The 16,210-nt window shown below is 35.9% G+C and overlaps 1 protein-coding gene across 1 annotated transcript; it reads right to left on the reverse strand.

The window, feature by feature from the left end:
• LOC109822910 (protein trichome birefringence-like 34) lies at nucleotides 12,607–15,436 on the reverse strand. The gene is made up of 5 exons (XM_020389177.1): nucleotides 14,966–15,436; nucleotides 14,727–14,898; nucleotides 14,000–14,202; nucleotides 13,241–13,399; nucleotides 12,607–13,157 (listed from the first exon to the last, which is right to left on the reverse strand). Exons 1-5 carry the CDS (start codon nucleotides 15,295–15,297, stop codon nucleotides 12,809–12,811), a joined length of 1,215 nt encoding a protein of 404 aa, XP_020244766.1. The 5' UTR covers nucleotides 15,298–15,436; the 3' UTR covers nucleotides 12,607–12,808.

Raw genomic sequence — 16,210 nt, forward strand, 5'->3', positions numbered from 1 at the left:
CAAAATTATCTAGCTAAAAGATCCAAATTATGGCAACTGCATAAAATATTAACAATTCATTATCCCACAAAATATCTAACCAAGTTATCCCATCTTAAAGCAATCTACCCAATCATTGTCCACTAAAATTATCCACGTGTCAAAAAAATTATCGCCACTTTACAAATAATCTCAGTTAATACTTAAAAAGTTTCTAGTGACAACGCCCCTAAGAAAATTCATAATTGAAGAAAAAAAAACATGATAAAATAAGAGAAATCAATAGACAATACAAAACGGATATGATATGATGACAAACAAATCATTTGGCAACTATATAACGTCACATCAATAAAAGAGAACCATAGATATGTTTTCACAATGTCGGAAAGCCGGCACTGACCCTGGGTACTATCGCCAACATCGATGCATTGCGTTGCTCTGAAGCATCTCTGACACTTGAAACTTAATGCAATCGTCCCCGCGAAAATGACGGGGTCTTCCTCTCTAGGCTCCTGTAAAAGTCACTGCCACTGGCTTTTCAAAGGCTAAGCTATATATTTCGTCATTTACTATATCATATAAAAAGTTAGTCTGATTCCCCCATGATTCTAGGGACTACAAACTATAGTGGTAAGAAACTAAGATATTTTCTAAAATAATGATAGGGGTACACCCTCTACCACACTCTCAATCACATCACCTCTCTTGCTACAGTGCATGAGGCCCACATGAGATTTTAATTTTTAAAATCTCATGTGGGGTCCCGTGCATTTTAACAAGAGATGTGATGTGGTTGGGAGTGTGGTAGAGGGTGTGCCCCTAGTGCCTCCCTATTTTCTATGACGGTTTCTTTTTTTTAGTTCACTAGCTTGAAACCAAGTGAAAAGATGGTGTGATACATTGTTATTGGGTGATGTAACTCTTATTTAAGAAAACCCGATTCATTGGTTTTGTAAGGAAACGAGCGAAAAATCATTCTAAATTGTTTTTGTACGCAATTTCTTCTTCTTTGTTAAAAAAAAAACAATTTGCTTCATTTCCTACTAATAGAGGGAACCTTTTCCGTTGCTAAAAGAAGTTTTTTATGTTCCCAGAAAAACCTTGATTTTTTTTGCTTTGCTTCACATAGAAATGGATGGTGAAATCGTGTTTTACAGCAATCCAATAATTTATTTCAAAACTCAAAACAAGAATTCACCTCTTTAGAAAATGGGAACTTTTTCTTAAAAGCATATAATTCCAAATAGTTTATATTATAAAACACAATTTCCCACCCTGTCATGTGCAGAATACGTAGAATTGGATCTTTAAAAAAAAAACGCGACAAATGCTGACGTCTTCAGAAACCAATTTTGAAATTGTTTGGGTGAAACAAACGGGGTTTTTAGGATTCTCATTTTGCATTTTTTGACACAGAAAATGCGTGGTAGGAATTTTCCATGCATTTTCACCCCTTTTTTCTGAACCAAATATAATGCCCTTAATCGTAATTCGTTGTCTTCAGAAAAACAATTAAATGTTGACACAAGTATAGTTGCATTAGTTAGGGCTGCAAACGGGTCACTTACAAAACTGATATAATACTAAACATATATGTACCTAACTACCAATCGTAGATACGCACGTGTGTATTGGTGTTTCTGTTAGGGGCGGTTAGTCATCTAGAACTTAAAACTGGAACTGGGATAATTTACGGGATAAAATTTTAAGGTGTTAGTCACATAGAACTAGGAAATGTGATATTTTTTTTATAGTGTTAGTCAAGTAGAACTTTTGTACAACTAGAACTGTATTATTTTTTTGGTGCGTTAGTCAAGTAGAATTCTACTAGAATTAGAATTGGGATACTTGGTCATAATTATCCCACAAATTATACTACTTATATATATAACCATAAGTTCTCCTCTCTCAAATTATCCCACACATTGGTGAGAATACAATTGAAGAAAAAAAAGTGAAACATCGCCTCCCTCCCTCTTGGTTAAAATTTCTCTACCATGAAGTCAATCATCCGTTTACTTTGTTTTTGTGATGATTAGATCTTTTATTATTATCTTCAAGATGTATTGCTTTATTGATAGCTTTTTGACGTTAAATTACTTTATTATTATTTGTTTGATCTAAGTTTTCTCTCCACAACAGTGGTTTAGGTTAAGAATATAGTGTTGGTGGGTTAGTGCTAAAGATATGCGGGCTATTTATATTTTTTTTATAAGTTAGAAAGCAACTTTGCGATCACATTGATGATTAGATGTTGAATGGTTAATGGTGATATCTATTATTATTAAATCGACTCAGTAAATTGATTGGGATATTTATAGTCCATCTGTCGATCATTTGTTTAGCGGCCACGGATGATTCCTGTGTACATTTTATTTATTTGCTGATTTGGTTTCAGCGATCATGATGAGATTGGTCCAAAGGGTTAATGGCTGAAAAATGCTTATTTTTCTTTCTTTATAATGTTATGAGATTTGAACTTCGACATTTATGATCCACCGATAGAAGCTCCACGAAATGTTGCTGATGCAGACGATGACTCCGATAAAGAAGACGAGTTACAGACTCTGTGGGATGATAGAAGCTATGTTGGATGATGGAAGTCGAGTCACTCTAGGGATTTAAATTTTTATTTATTTGTAAATTATTTTATTATTTAAGATGAATAGTGATGCTTTATTGCATTATATTTTATAGTTATCACTAGAATTTGCTTATCAAATATTATATTATTTTTAATATACAATTATTAACAATAGTAATTTATACCCACTATTACCCCCACCAAATTATTCTACCAAATTATGCAACTGCATAATATTATCCATCATTATCCCACCAAATTATCCTACCAAGTTATCCCACTTTAAGAATTACCCATCATTGTTCCACTAAATTATCCCAGTGTCAAAAAATTATCCCACTTTACCAATTATCTCAGTTCTACTTAAAAAGTTCTAGGTGACTAACCCCCCTAAGGAAAATTCATAATGAAAAAAAAAACATGATAAAATAAGAGAAATATATACAAATACAAAACGGATATGATATGATGACCACAAATAAATTTGCAAGCTATATACGTCACACAATAAAAGAGAATCCATAGATATGTTTCACATGTCGGGAAAACTAAACATAGATCTCTAGATCTATCAAAATTAATCTAAAATTTATTAATCTAATGGTCACAATAATTATAACTTTATATTGGAATGCAATTACAATTAATGTATTATGAATATAGATTCTCAAGTGGATCCGACAAAGCTATAATAGATTATAATTCTACCCCCACTTTCACCCAACAACCTCATAAAAGCCCTGTTCTAATTCTTTCAGTGTTAGGTTTCAGACTTTTGTGAGAAGTAAAGGCAAAATCTAATCAATTTCCCAAAAACATCCACAACTATTGAGTTTTATTGGGATAAAAAGTTGAAAAATTAAAAATTACCATAGCTTATGAAGGGAATTTTCAATGGATTCGGATCTTCTCCACTACAAAAAAAAAGAGACCACTACATAATCACAACCATTGATTATCAAGTAGATGGTCGTTATTTTTTCTTTTAGCGTAAATTAGGAATGGGTGCAATACACGGGAGTATGGTAAGTGTTAGATTTAAATTGTATCATAATCGCTAACTAAATAATTAACGATTGAGATTAAAAATAGTGGCCTCTACAGTAGTTTTTTTTATAGTGGAGAGGATCCAACTCTATTTTCAATAGGCTAAATACCCATATTGGTGTTTTAATTCAACCCCATTTGTCAAGAAGGTATTTTAAATAAAAAAATCGGCATTAAGGGATTTTAATTGATTAAAATTACCAATTAGGTCTTTTTTCTCGTCGGCGATCACTTTTCCGACGAGAACTCGTCACGTGCGTGACACGTGATGACTTAATCTGTATAAATACTCATATTGGTATTTTAATTCAACCTCATTTGTCAAGAAGGTATTTTAAATAAAAAATTGGCATTAAAGCATTTTAATTGATTAAAATTACCAATTAGGTTTTTTTCTCGTCGGCGACCACTTTTCCGGTGAGAACTCGTCACGTGTGTGGCACGTGATGACTTAATCTGTGTTTTAGCTGATGATGTGGGGCACGTGATGACTTAATCTGTGTTTTAGCTGATGATGTGGCTCGGTTTGCTGATGTGGCTCGGTTTTAACTGCTGATGTGGCTTAATCACAATTTAAGTCCAAAACAAACCAACTCGAACCCTAAAAAATTCAAAACAAAGATCAAACTTCCACGCATTCACTCCAGATCTCAGATCCAACTCAATTATCTTACCTTTACCGCTAACAGAAGCAGCCAAAACCCCCGATTCCAGGAACTTCTAGAAGAAAACGCCATGGGAATTCGGAGAGAAGAGAGTGAGAAGACGAAGATCACTGCAGACTAGATTGCCGCCGGTGCGGCCATGGATCGATGCAAGAGAAAGAGGTTCTATTTATACGGTAATTTCTCCACTAATTTTTTTTACCAATTTTAGAAATGGGGGATTTTAAAATGCATCGACTCTTATTCTTCCTGCCACTACCACGTCAGAAAACCGGTTGAATTAAAATGCACGTGACCAGTTCTCGTCGGAAAAGTGGTCGCCGACGAGCAAAAAGACCTAATTGATAATTTTAATCAATTAAAATGCCTTAACACCGATTTTTTATTTAAAATTCCTTCTTGGTAAATTGAGTTGAATTAAAATACCAATATGGGTATTTATACAGATTAAGTCATCACGTGTCACGCACGTGACGAGTTCTCGCCGGAAAAGTGATCGCCGACGAGAAAAAGGACCTAATTGGTAATTTTAATCAATTAAAATGCCTTAACGCCGATTTTTTTATTTAAAATACCTTCTTGGCAAATGAGGTTGAATTAAAATACCAATATGGGTATTTAGCCATTTTGAATATTGTCTTTTATGGTAATTAAATGGACTCAGGTTAGGACCCGATTGCGACAGGACTAGGCCGGACCGTGGGCCGGGTTGCTCTCCGTAGAGTCTACCAGACCTATAGCGGTAGTAGCCCAATAATGCTAAAAAGTCATGTGGGCATGATCCTATGAAGATTTACTGGCTCCTCAGATAGGGGCTTTTTATAAAGGCTCCAATCATTCACCTTAAAAGATTTTCATAAAATGAAGTAATGACCAAGAACGTGCGCGTTACGCCCAACACATAATTACATAGAAGAAAAATAAAACCCTTAATTTTATATTAAATTCTGCTAAGATGCAACGGGAGTCTGTTTTTCAATTGGCATTTGAGGCATGGAAAGAGCTCCATTAGATTTTGTTAGACGACCTTCCAAGCGTTTAGGTTTTTGAGATAGATGAGCTATGTTCTGCGACTGATGACAAAAAAAAGACCTTCCGTTACGCAGAAACTCCGAATTTATGATGATGGTTGAATGCTATTTCTTGATACATAAGCGCATATATTTATAATATGATAAGAGACTTAATATAGTATTATTAGAAAGTCCAAATAACAGGGGAAGAAAAATGAGGACATAGCACACTATCAAATACAAAAGTTACGGAATAACAGTGTGATTATATTTTGGTGTTTTCTTTTTGATACGCGAATCGAACCCCAGATCGATCTTGAGAACCATATTGAAACCTCCTAACTATCCAGGTCATCCGCGGATCCCATGTTCTAACATATTAACTATGCTTAAATTCAGCATCAAGCTCACGGTGGGTTAGAGACCTTGAGTTTAGCAAAAATTGCAAGATGTCCGAGCCAAAATACCATATCTAATCTAATCTAGATACTATTATAAAAGTGTACTGCCATGTTAAAATATTTTTTCCGAAAATACCCTCCAAGTCATGCTAAAACACATACATGCGTACATAAAAACACATATATGAATACATAAAATACATACATACATAAACCATACCCCTTCAAATCTTTCTCATAACCACCAATTAAAGTAAATGTAATAAATGCACCTCCAATTTACATTCACTGCCATTAGAAAAATCAATTCAATTAAAATCCTTCTCTACTATTATAAACCATACCCCTTCAAATCTTTCTCATAACCACCAATTAAATTAAATATAATAAATGCACCTCCAATTTACATTCACTACCATTAGAAAATTTAATTCAATTAAACTCCTCCTCTACTATTATATAATAATAACTCAATATAATAATAATATGTAGGAGTAGTAGTAATAATACTATGTAACAACATAGCCTACTATGCAATAGCTTCAAATTCTTATCGTAACTGTCAATTAAATATCATCATCAATTTAATAGCCATACTAACTACAAATTAAACTCTAACCATTCATATCCCTAACCTCTCTAGGATCATTTCCTATATAATATCACTAACTACAAATTAAACTCTAACCATTCATATCCCTAACCTCTCTAGGATCATTTCCTATATAATATCTGATGATTATACAACTCAATTCACATTCCCAATCAAACAATCAAGCTCCAACCTCTCGAAGTGTAATCTCTTATTCTCTCTCTCCCTCTTAATCCCTCTCATACTCCCTGGCCTCCTTTGAACTCCATCAACAACGACCTCCACCTCCTGACCTTCGCAACTAGCCACCACAGTCATGGCCAATTTCACTGTTTGCTCTGGTGATCAGTAAAGAGAGGAGTAAAGAAAGATAAATGTGTTTGTTTACTTTCATTTCCATCAATCTAGAATTGGTTGATGTAATTTCAAAGGTGGATCTAGTCATTATGATGGTCTGATATGTTTGATTTTATGATGAGCTTCAAGTTTATGTAACTTGCTGTAGTAGAGAGAAATTGTGATTTTTTTTCTTCATGATTTTGTTAGGAGATCCAGTATTATGTAGTAGTGTGACTAGAAATGTAAAATATTGTTGTGAGAGTGAGTTGTATACTTTTCATTTATGCATGAATAACTATGTACTTCATGTTCATTTGGTGAGTGAAAATTACTATTCATTGACCAAATAACTTGGTTGGTGCTATGTATCTTAGAGCTTCAGGTGGAAAGGAAATCATTACTCAAAAAATGACATTTATCCTAATTCATTGTTACACATTTAAATTTTAATAACTACAATAAAAAATATATTTTTTTTGAAGCGAAAAAGTGGGGTGAGATACCCCACTCCTTAAAACCAGAATATATTAAAAGAACATAGATACTTACAAAAGTATGACCGAAGAGAAGAAGAGAACAAAGGTGGCTATAAGGAGAAGGGAGAGGACCTTGTCGTCACCCTCTCACTAATATCCACCTCGTTATCAACTCTCCCCGATATCGAGCCAAAAAAAAAAAAGATTACAGAAACCAAGGATAGTCAGAGTCCCAAAAGATAGTATCCCAAAAAGAAAAAAAAATACCATAAAACATTTCTGAAAGAGCAAAGAAGAAAGCAGGTTCAACTGAGCCTAAACACCTGCTCTGGAATAGTCATCCATGGATTCCTCTGTTCCCCCTCCTGCCAAAGCTTCAAGGCCCAAATCAATAGCAGCTTTATAAAGTCGAGAGGCAGCTTTTCCACTTGCTGCACCTGACCAAAATAGGGTAAGACGAGCCACATTTGAAGCAATCTTTTGTGGACTAACATGTTTATCTTTGAAAATCAAGTTGTTACGACATGTCCAAGTCCACCAGCAGAAGCTAGGGAGGATAACCCTCCAAAGGACTTTGAGGTCCGAGCTGATCAGGAAATTTTCCTTAACTAAAATAAGGCTATCTTCTTCAAGGGGCCAGGAGTCCATGTTCTCGTAAGGGAGAAGAAGGTACCAAGCTTGTCTGATAAAGGAGCAATGGATGAATAGGTGCATTTGAGATTCAGAACATAGCATACATAGAGGGCATCTAATATCTCCAGTCCATCCTTTATTTGATAAATTTTCTCTAGTTTGGAGCCTCTTCTTGCTCAACAACCAGAAAAAAATCTTAACCTTTGTCGGAATCGGGGATGACCATATGAAAGATGAGAGGTGAGATTTAATACCTCCGCTGTTAAGAAGAGAGTAGAGAGACTTCACAGAAAAAATACCATTTGAGTTGAGGGTCCATGTCAAACTGTCCTGAGGGGAGGAAACAGTTGGATTAATGTAATGGATGAATTGCATGAGCTTAGTAACATCTGATTTTTCCTCTGCAGAGATGGCCCTCCTGAGAATAGGCTTCCACCTCCAAGAGTTTTGGCACCATAGACCCTGGGATTTAACGGAGCATTTTCTAGAGAAGGCAAGCTTAAAGGCATTTGGAAAAAGGCTAGCAAGTGAATTTTCCCCTGCCCATTTGTCTTCCCAGAAACTGCTTGTAGAGCCATTTCCCAACTTCCAATGAGCATTGCTAAAGAAGATGGAGTGAATAGAGAAAATTTCCTAGGTAAATTTGGAAGCAGAGATCTTAGGGGGTTGGGAGAAAGGATTAGATTCATTTGAGGAATAAAGGGAGAAAAAAACTTTGCTGATCAAGGATTCCTTGTCAAAGATCTTCCAAAACCATTTGGATAGCAAAGCTTGATTGAAATCTTGAAGATTGATGACCCCTAATCCTCCTTCACTCTTGGGTTTGCACACAATTTCCCACCTGACATGACATTTTGGTTTTGAAGCTGGTTTTTGCCCTCCCCACAGGAAGTTTCTTCTGATTTTGTCGATAGCTTTAATGATGCCTTTAGGAATTTTGAAGAAAGACATGTAATAGAGTGGAAGGGAGGAGAGGACAGAGTTGATAAGAGTGAGTCTTCCACCTATAGAGAGAGATTTGTTTTTCCATAATGCAAGTTTCTTGGAAAAGGATTCCAATAGGGGTTGCCAATCCCTTCTGGACAGAGAACTTCTTTTAAGGGGGAGGCCAAGATAGATGAAAGGGAGGGAGCCAACAGAGCATCTCAGAAGGCTAGCAAGATAAGAACCTTTGTGGGGTGTTTTACCAAGGTAGAAAAGGTTAGTCTTGGATTCATTGACATTTAGACCAGAAATGTTGGCAAAGATAAGGAGGATCGCTCTAAGATTTGTAATGTCTTTCTGTGATGCTTTACAAAAGATGAGAGTATCATCTGCAAATGGAAGGGTTCTGATGTTGTTAAGGACTCCCTTAAGGTTTAGATTTGACAGATCTTCAGAGGAGGCACTGGCCTTTAACATCTTACAGAGAACATCAACTATAAGAAGAAAAATCATGGGAGATAAGGGGTCTCCTTGCTTAAGGCCCCTTTGATTTTGAAAGAACTTCGTGGGGGAGCCATTTACCAAAACCGTCGACTTGGAAGAAGAAAGGATATGAGAGATCCATTGGCACCATCTAGGACTAAAACCCCTGGCTTCAAGGAGGGACAGAAGAAAGTTCCAATTGACACAATCAAAGGCTTTGAAGAAGTCTACCTTGATAGCACAAATTTCCTTTTTTCCAGAGGTGCATTGGTTAATCATTTCATGGGCGATGAGGATGGAATCAAGCGCCGATTTGCCACTTTGGAAAGCTGATTGAGAGGAATCAATGAGGGATGATATGAGAGGTTTTAGCCTGTTTGCTAGGATTTTAGTGAAGATTTTAACAGTACTGTTAAGCAAGCTAATGGGTCTGAAGTCCTTTGGGTTATCTGCTCCATCTTTTTTGGGGATAAGACATATGAACGAGTAATATTTAAATTATTTATAAATCTAACTAGTAAGTTTATAAGTTATTTTAACATGACAACACACTTTTTTAATAGTATTAGATATATATGTATATAATAATCTATACAACTCACTGTCATTATGTGATTCATTTATTTTTTTTAGAAATGAAAGACCCTTCCATCCGTTAATTTAAAAAAAGGAGGTTAATAGTTCAAAACCAAAAACAAATGAAGTTTAATAATAGAAACCTAATGTTACTAAGGTAAAGCTAGTATAGAGTACATTTGTTAATATAATTATAATTTAGTGCATTGTAAATATTCAAGTTTGTCTATATATAACGCACATACACTATACTAGTTCTAACAAATATACATATAAACTGTCCCCAGTAGTTGGTCCCATGGTTTTGTGTTCGTAGATAACATCTCTTCGATTAAGTATGAGGTAAGATTCCATATAAAAAAGAGTATGGGATGAGATTATCTCAAGTTTGACAAAGTCATGGAGTAAAAAGGAAAAAGCCTGGCCCATCTTTATCATAGACATGGTCAGCAAGACGATTGGACTAAATAGGGCTTAGGCCCAATCCGTTGAACCCATGATATTATCTGAACTACCCAACGTAGTAGGATGAGGCCCAATACCAAAATCTTTCATGGTTGAATTTCTCGTTGATGATTTCGCCACTTCCATTGCATTTCTTAAACATTGATCGAGCAATGAACGTGCTTGAAATTCACAAGCTGTGGACTCTTTGACATAAATGGGCCCAGCCCATAATCGTTTGGTGGGCTGAAGCATGTATCAGTAGATTGCAAGGATTGTTGCTGGTAAGAACAAATTCAATTTTAATTTTTTACTTTTAAATTTTGTCTCATTTTCTTGTAACATGGTTAATATTAGGACACCCAGATGGTAGCCTGGGCTAATAATCATAGTTTCTGCATATCATTTTGGTGTTTTTGATGCTGTGTGATGAATTACTAGACCCTGTTACCTAGAATTTGTTGGGGACTTTCACTCTCCCCGCCTACCACGATATGCGCAACTCGAAAGCCAACTCCAATCAATAAGATAGAACAACCACAATTAAGAAAAAGAATACCGAGATTTACGTGGTTTGGTCGACCAACTTTGACCTACGTCCACGATGCAGCAATACGATAAATTCACTATGTATCAGGGAGAACTACAAGAGGTACCACTCAACTCTCGTCTCTCAATCTCTCAACCTCACATACATAATCAACTCTCATATTCTCTCCAAAGCCCACTCCTTGTAATCTTTTGCACGGATAAAGACTACGAAACCCTCTCTCTCTCATCTACTACATCTCTACTTTTTCTTCATTGTTTTTCCTCCACCAATAGAAAAATATATATAGGGAAACCAAAACCATATCTCTAGCCTAACTTCCTAATTAGAATAGGATTCAAACTCCTAATCATGATAGAACCCAAACTCTTAATCATGATAGAACTCTAACCCTATCTAATTCTCATGAAGTTACACAAAGAATCAAAGACAAAATCCCAACAGAATTTTGATGGACTTCGTTGTAGTTTTCCTGATAGCTTTTAGTTTTTAGAATTAGTAGGCTCTCATTGTGGGATTAAGCCCATATATGGGGTTGCTCACAATTTGTATGATTAAATGGCTGAGAGACCACCTCAGAAGAAATCTATCTTTTCCTTTTCTGATACTGACTTTTTCTCCATTTTTTTTTTGGGTGAAATATCTGTTTAGTGATGCATTGGTTGAGGATTTGTGGTAATGGTACTCTTTATTGGTTAAATTACTCGTTGGTCAGCGAAGTTCAGTCCTCAAATTGGATGGGCATGTATAAGAGTTAAATGAGAGTAGGTAAATCATTATTAAGAAGAGGTTGATGGTTACTAGTTCTAATTTTCTTAGTTATAGATAATAGATGTATAGACGCATGGTAGGTTTATTCTCAAAAAGAAAGGTGCACGGTAGGTGGAGTTGTTGAATTTCTTCGTAAACCTGTCGAAAAATTTTTAAGTTTTTTTGTTCCTGCTGTTTGCGTCATCTGGACTCAAAGCTAATGAAGAGGAAAATGATGGAGCCATGCTGTTCAGCCGTTGATGTAATATAACCGATTTTGCACCGAAGTGCGGATGCCCAATCTCTCCTTCTCCTTCAAGTTTCTAAGGAGTAGAAATGCCTTTGCTTGTGTTTCAGGTTTGCCTGTCCCGTTTGGAGTTATTGGTAGGTGCGCACCAGATAACTCAAACTACTGTTCCTGAAAGCAGTTCGGTCATGGGATCCTTAGAATAGAGTAGGTCGAATAACGCTTTAAGGTCGGCGTTCGAGAAGGCACAACAGCTCGGTTAATCAACAACCACCGATGCGACAGTTAGGATTATGCTCCTGAGGCTACAAGTTATCAACTTCTCTGATACTTTTTTTCTTTCTTTAAGTAGCAAGTCGTCACCCTCAGTTCATATCAATACATTTCAATCTTTGATAAAGTACTACCTGTGCCTTTGCCTTTAAAGCTAATCAACACCTACTAAACGAAAAACTAAAGAAAAGTTGGGGGCATTCATTCTTTCTTGTTAGATATAACCATCTACATCTAAAGTAGCAAGAGTTGGCAGAGATAATTGTTATCTAGTTTCTATCCTGATTAGAGTGTGGCGGTTGCTAAATATTCCTTTCATCATTTGTTTGGATTTCTAATTAATCAAATAATTGAGTCCCGCGCTATTTTTATCTTTATAAAGTACCCATCATTCCTCAGCGATAATTTTCTTTTTCTTTGTTGAGGAGAATATAATTACCGGAATCGTCAATGTTTCATTTTTGGAGTTTTCAGGAAGAGTAAATCCCGTTATGCGTAGTGTTTTGTCCAAAATGCTACTTACAATTCCCTATTGCTCTTCTCTGCATACACATGATCATGTTGTTTAGAGCAGAATGTTCGAGTTTCGTTTACATGAGGAGTACGATTCATGTCTGCCATCAAATGGAAAAACAAAGATAATGAAACTGCTTTATTTTCTCTTATGTAAATTGTGCTATACAACATTTCAAAATTGCTTATGCAGACAATATGAATTCAGAAACTCACATTATGAGTTTTGTAATCCTATTTTGACCTTTCTGAGATCTCAATTCCTTCAATTGATCTCCTTGTTCTTGTAAGCAGCAGGGAAAATGAAATATTTGTGTCATTTGGAGATAATGTAGGCATATAGAATCTCGTTCCATACATCAGGGACACCTGGAAGGCACCAATGAGTGCAATCAGAATAGCTACTCGGATTTGCGAGTTTATCTTCATCGAGAGGATCCCAATGCTTTCTATATATCGATGGATGTCCATCTTTTCTATATTCTGAGAGTTGAGTAATATTAAGCATTTGCACATTCACTCCTTTTCCCCCTAGACCTTCAATTGCATCCTCAACTTTGTGAAGAAACCTATAATCATTTCCTGTGGCTGTATACCCTTCCTCTGGAATTGGCTCTGTTTCATTGTAGCAATTTTTACCGTCAGCTGCTCCCCAGTCTCCTCCCCTGTCAAAATTATGTACAATTTTATTTTAGTATGGGGGTTAAGTTTATGTGGTTTTTATTAGTGGTTATCTGAATTTTCTCACCAGAGATGAGTTGGAGATAAGCTCATGAAGAAAAGTTTGGTCTTGAGCGCGTCGACCTTGAATTCAAGCCAATTTGCCCATGTCTTCAGTGCCACTTCAAAGCCATCTATCATTTCTACCTCCTGATAGTTTTGCTCTTTGTCATCAAATGAACCATACCTACCATCATATTAGACAGCTTCAAAGATCAGCGATGTATAACACTAGAAGTTTGGCAAAAATGAGAATGTTACGATGAACAAGTGATAGACAGTAAAAGATAGGATACGAAATGTGTACTTTTATAGAAAGTTAGAGGTTTCTCCTATTGAGGATAACACAAGTGAAAACCATTTGATGTCGTCTGGTCACGTGCATGAAGGCTATTAAGTATACGAATTAGTGATAAAATTATAGTTATTGGGGAAAAAAGGACTTGAGACAGACCTTAAAAGAACTTGATTAAAAGATGTTAAGAAGGATATGATAATAATCAACTTATTGGAGGAGATATCCCTCAACAGAACTAATGGAATAGTAGGATTCATGCAGCCGGCCGCAAAAACTTTGGGATGATAGTCCTTCTTGTTGTTTGCAACGATGTATATTCCCAAGTGATTTTTACACACTCAAGCAAAACAATAAGTTAACTTGTTAAAGTTATATCCAATTATCCATCAAAGAAGTATACATAGATTACTATTGAGCATCACCATGGTTTATTAGAAAATTTAATTGAATATTTAACTTAGATATAATCAGATGGCAATCCATACTCACAGAATCTTCATCTTCAACCTAGGTTTCATCCACCAAAGATAAGAGTTAAAAATGAGTATATTTGCATCTGTCCAATGTTGTGCATGCTTTTCAATAGCTCCTGCTCTCATGATCCTGTTTGAAAGTCTATGGAGCACTGGATCATCACAGTTGGACTCTACTAGCAGAGGTGACCAGTAGAAGTCGATCGATGCATTGAACTCCTGCATTTACTCTAAGAAATGTTACTACTGACTGAATTAATCTATGCCCATTCTATATTTTTAATAGCCAAGTTAGTTTCATGCACACTAGTCAAATATGTATACTACATGAATCAATTTATAATTAGGGATGGAACCAGATTGAAGATTGAGGGTGTTCATATATGTATTTGTATATAATCATCAACTTCAAATTTGCCTTTCATATCTGAAATTTATTTTGAATGCTTCATTGAAGGTTTTATTTGAATATTAAAACATATTTGTACTTTCATGCTCATTTGATTGTAGAGTTCTTTTTATTTGGTGAACAAATTTTATCCTCTCGATGTTGTTCGAATTCGTACATACTGAACTGAACTAATTAGATCGAATTACAGGACGATGAAAAAGTATTCTTCTGAAATTCTGTCCTATACACAGGACTTCTCTGCCTGAAGTAGTCTAACTTAGAAAATGAACCCACCACAAAATTCTTGATATAAAATATCTATATTCATTCAATTAGAAAAATCAACGAGTACCTTAGCCTTGAAAGACTTGAGAGATCCGTTAATTATCAACTGCTTGTGCTCATTAGCTATAGAAGACTCCAAGAGGCAAATCATAGACATCCACTGATTCCTATTCAATGAATCCCCAACATACACCATTCTCTTCCCCCTTAACCTCTCCAAAAACCCTCTTGCATCAAACCTACATCATTGACGAAGAACAATCAGAACGCATACAATTTCATATGATTAAGAACTAAAGTACTAACCTTGGAAGATTACATCCATGCGGTTGCCATCTCCAACCTTGATATCTAATGTCTTTTCTTCCATACTTATCGCAGGCGATCTCGTCGTTCATGTAGGGGCAATTCAGGCCAGAATATAATGGATGGCTCGAGTTATCGAATACCCACCTGCCCGAAAAGAGATTACATGAAGTATAGTTGTTTTGCGGGGTCATGTTAATATTCTCCATCTTCCTCCAGTTTGATCTCTTGACTGACGATATGACGACGATTGCCGTAACTCCTGCCATAAACAGAGCTATGGAGTTGCTGTAGTATTTCCAGAAGCCCCATGCGAAGTTTTTCTTGGCCATTGTTTGCTTTGTTTCAGCTTTGGATTTTTGGGGTATTTGTTATGTTAAGGAGTTAGGTGTTCGGTGAAATCAGGTATGGTGTCATTTGAGTTGGGTACTGGCTAATGTTGGAGATTTTGAAGGCATAACAATTACAAGGTCCCTTTTGTTTTTCATTTGGCTGATGGTCTGCAGTACTTAAGGCAACTGCATGTGATTGTATTTATTCCGAAGGTCATCAGTTGGAAGTTTATGCAGTCCCCTAAAATTTGGATGCTCCCACTTAATTGGCTTAAAGTAGCTAATACAAGGTGAATACTTTACCCATATGTGAATTTTTATTTAGTGATTCAAAATCTGGATGCAGATGCTCTTTCAAAGTTTCAGAGGATTATTGTATATATAGGGTTAATTGCGGACAGACTCCTTGCAATATCGCCCGATTGCAGAGAGACCCCATTGTAGTTCTATTGCTACATATAAGCTCTCTCAGTACTTTTTTTTTTCCCCGACTCTTTTAATTGAGAGATTTTTTTTTACAAGTAGATCTGTTGAGAGTAAAAGTGTAAAAAAATTTCCCCCACTCAGCACTGTTTATATGCAACAATAGAACTACAAAGGATTTATCCGGACTTGCTTATGTATGCGAAAAAAGGGGCATGAGAGGGGGGTATTGCCGAAAGTATTTTTTTTTTAAATATTATCAATAATGGAGAGCTTTTTCCCACACAAAACTTTGGTTATAATAGATTAATTTACTGTCTACGAGGCTGAAGCAGGGCCAAGTGAAGGGGACTAACAAATTTTGAGATCTACATTCTCGAGAATTGAACACCGATATAATACGGGTGGATATATACACGCATGGAAACTGATGAGGGAATGAAATTGAGGTTGGGTCATACGTGGTAACAACATTGGGCCAAAATATTGC

Source organism: Asparagus officinalis, chromosome 8, assembly GCF_001876935.1.
Source record: "Asparagus officinalis chromosome 8, Aspof.V1, whole genome shotgun sequence".
Taxonomy (NCBI): Eukaryota; Viridiplantae; Streptophyta; class Magnoliopsida; order Asparagales; family Asparagaceae; genus Asparagus; species Asparagus officinalis.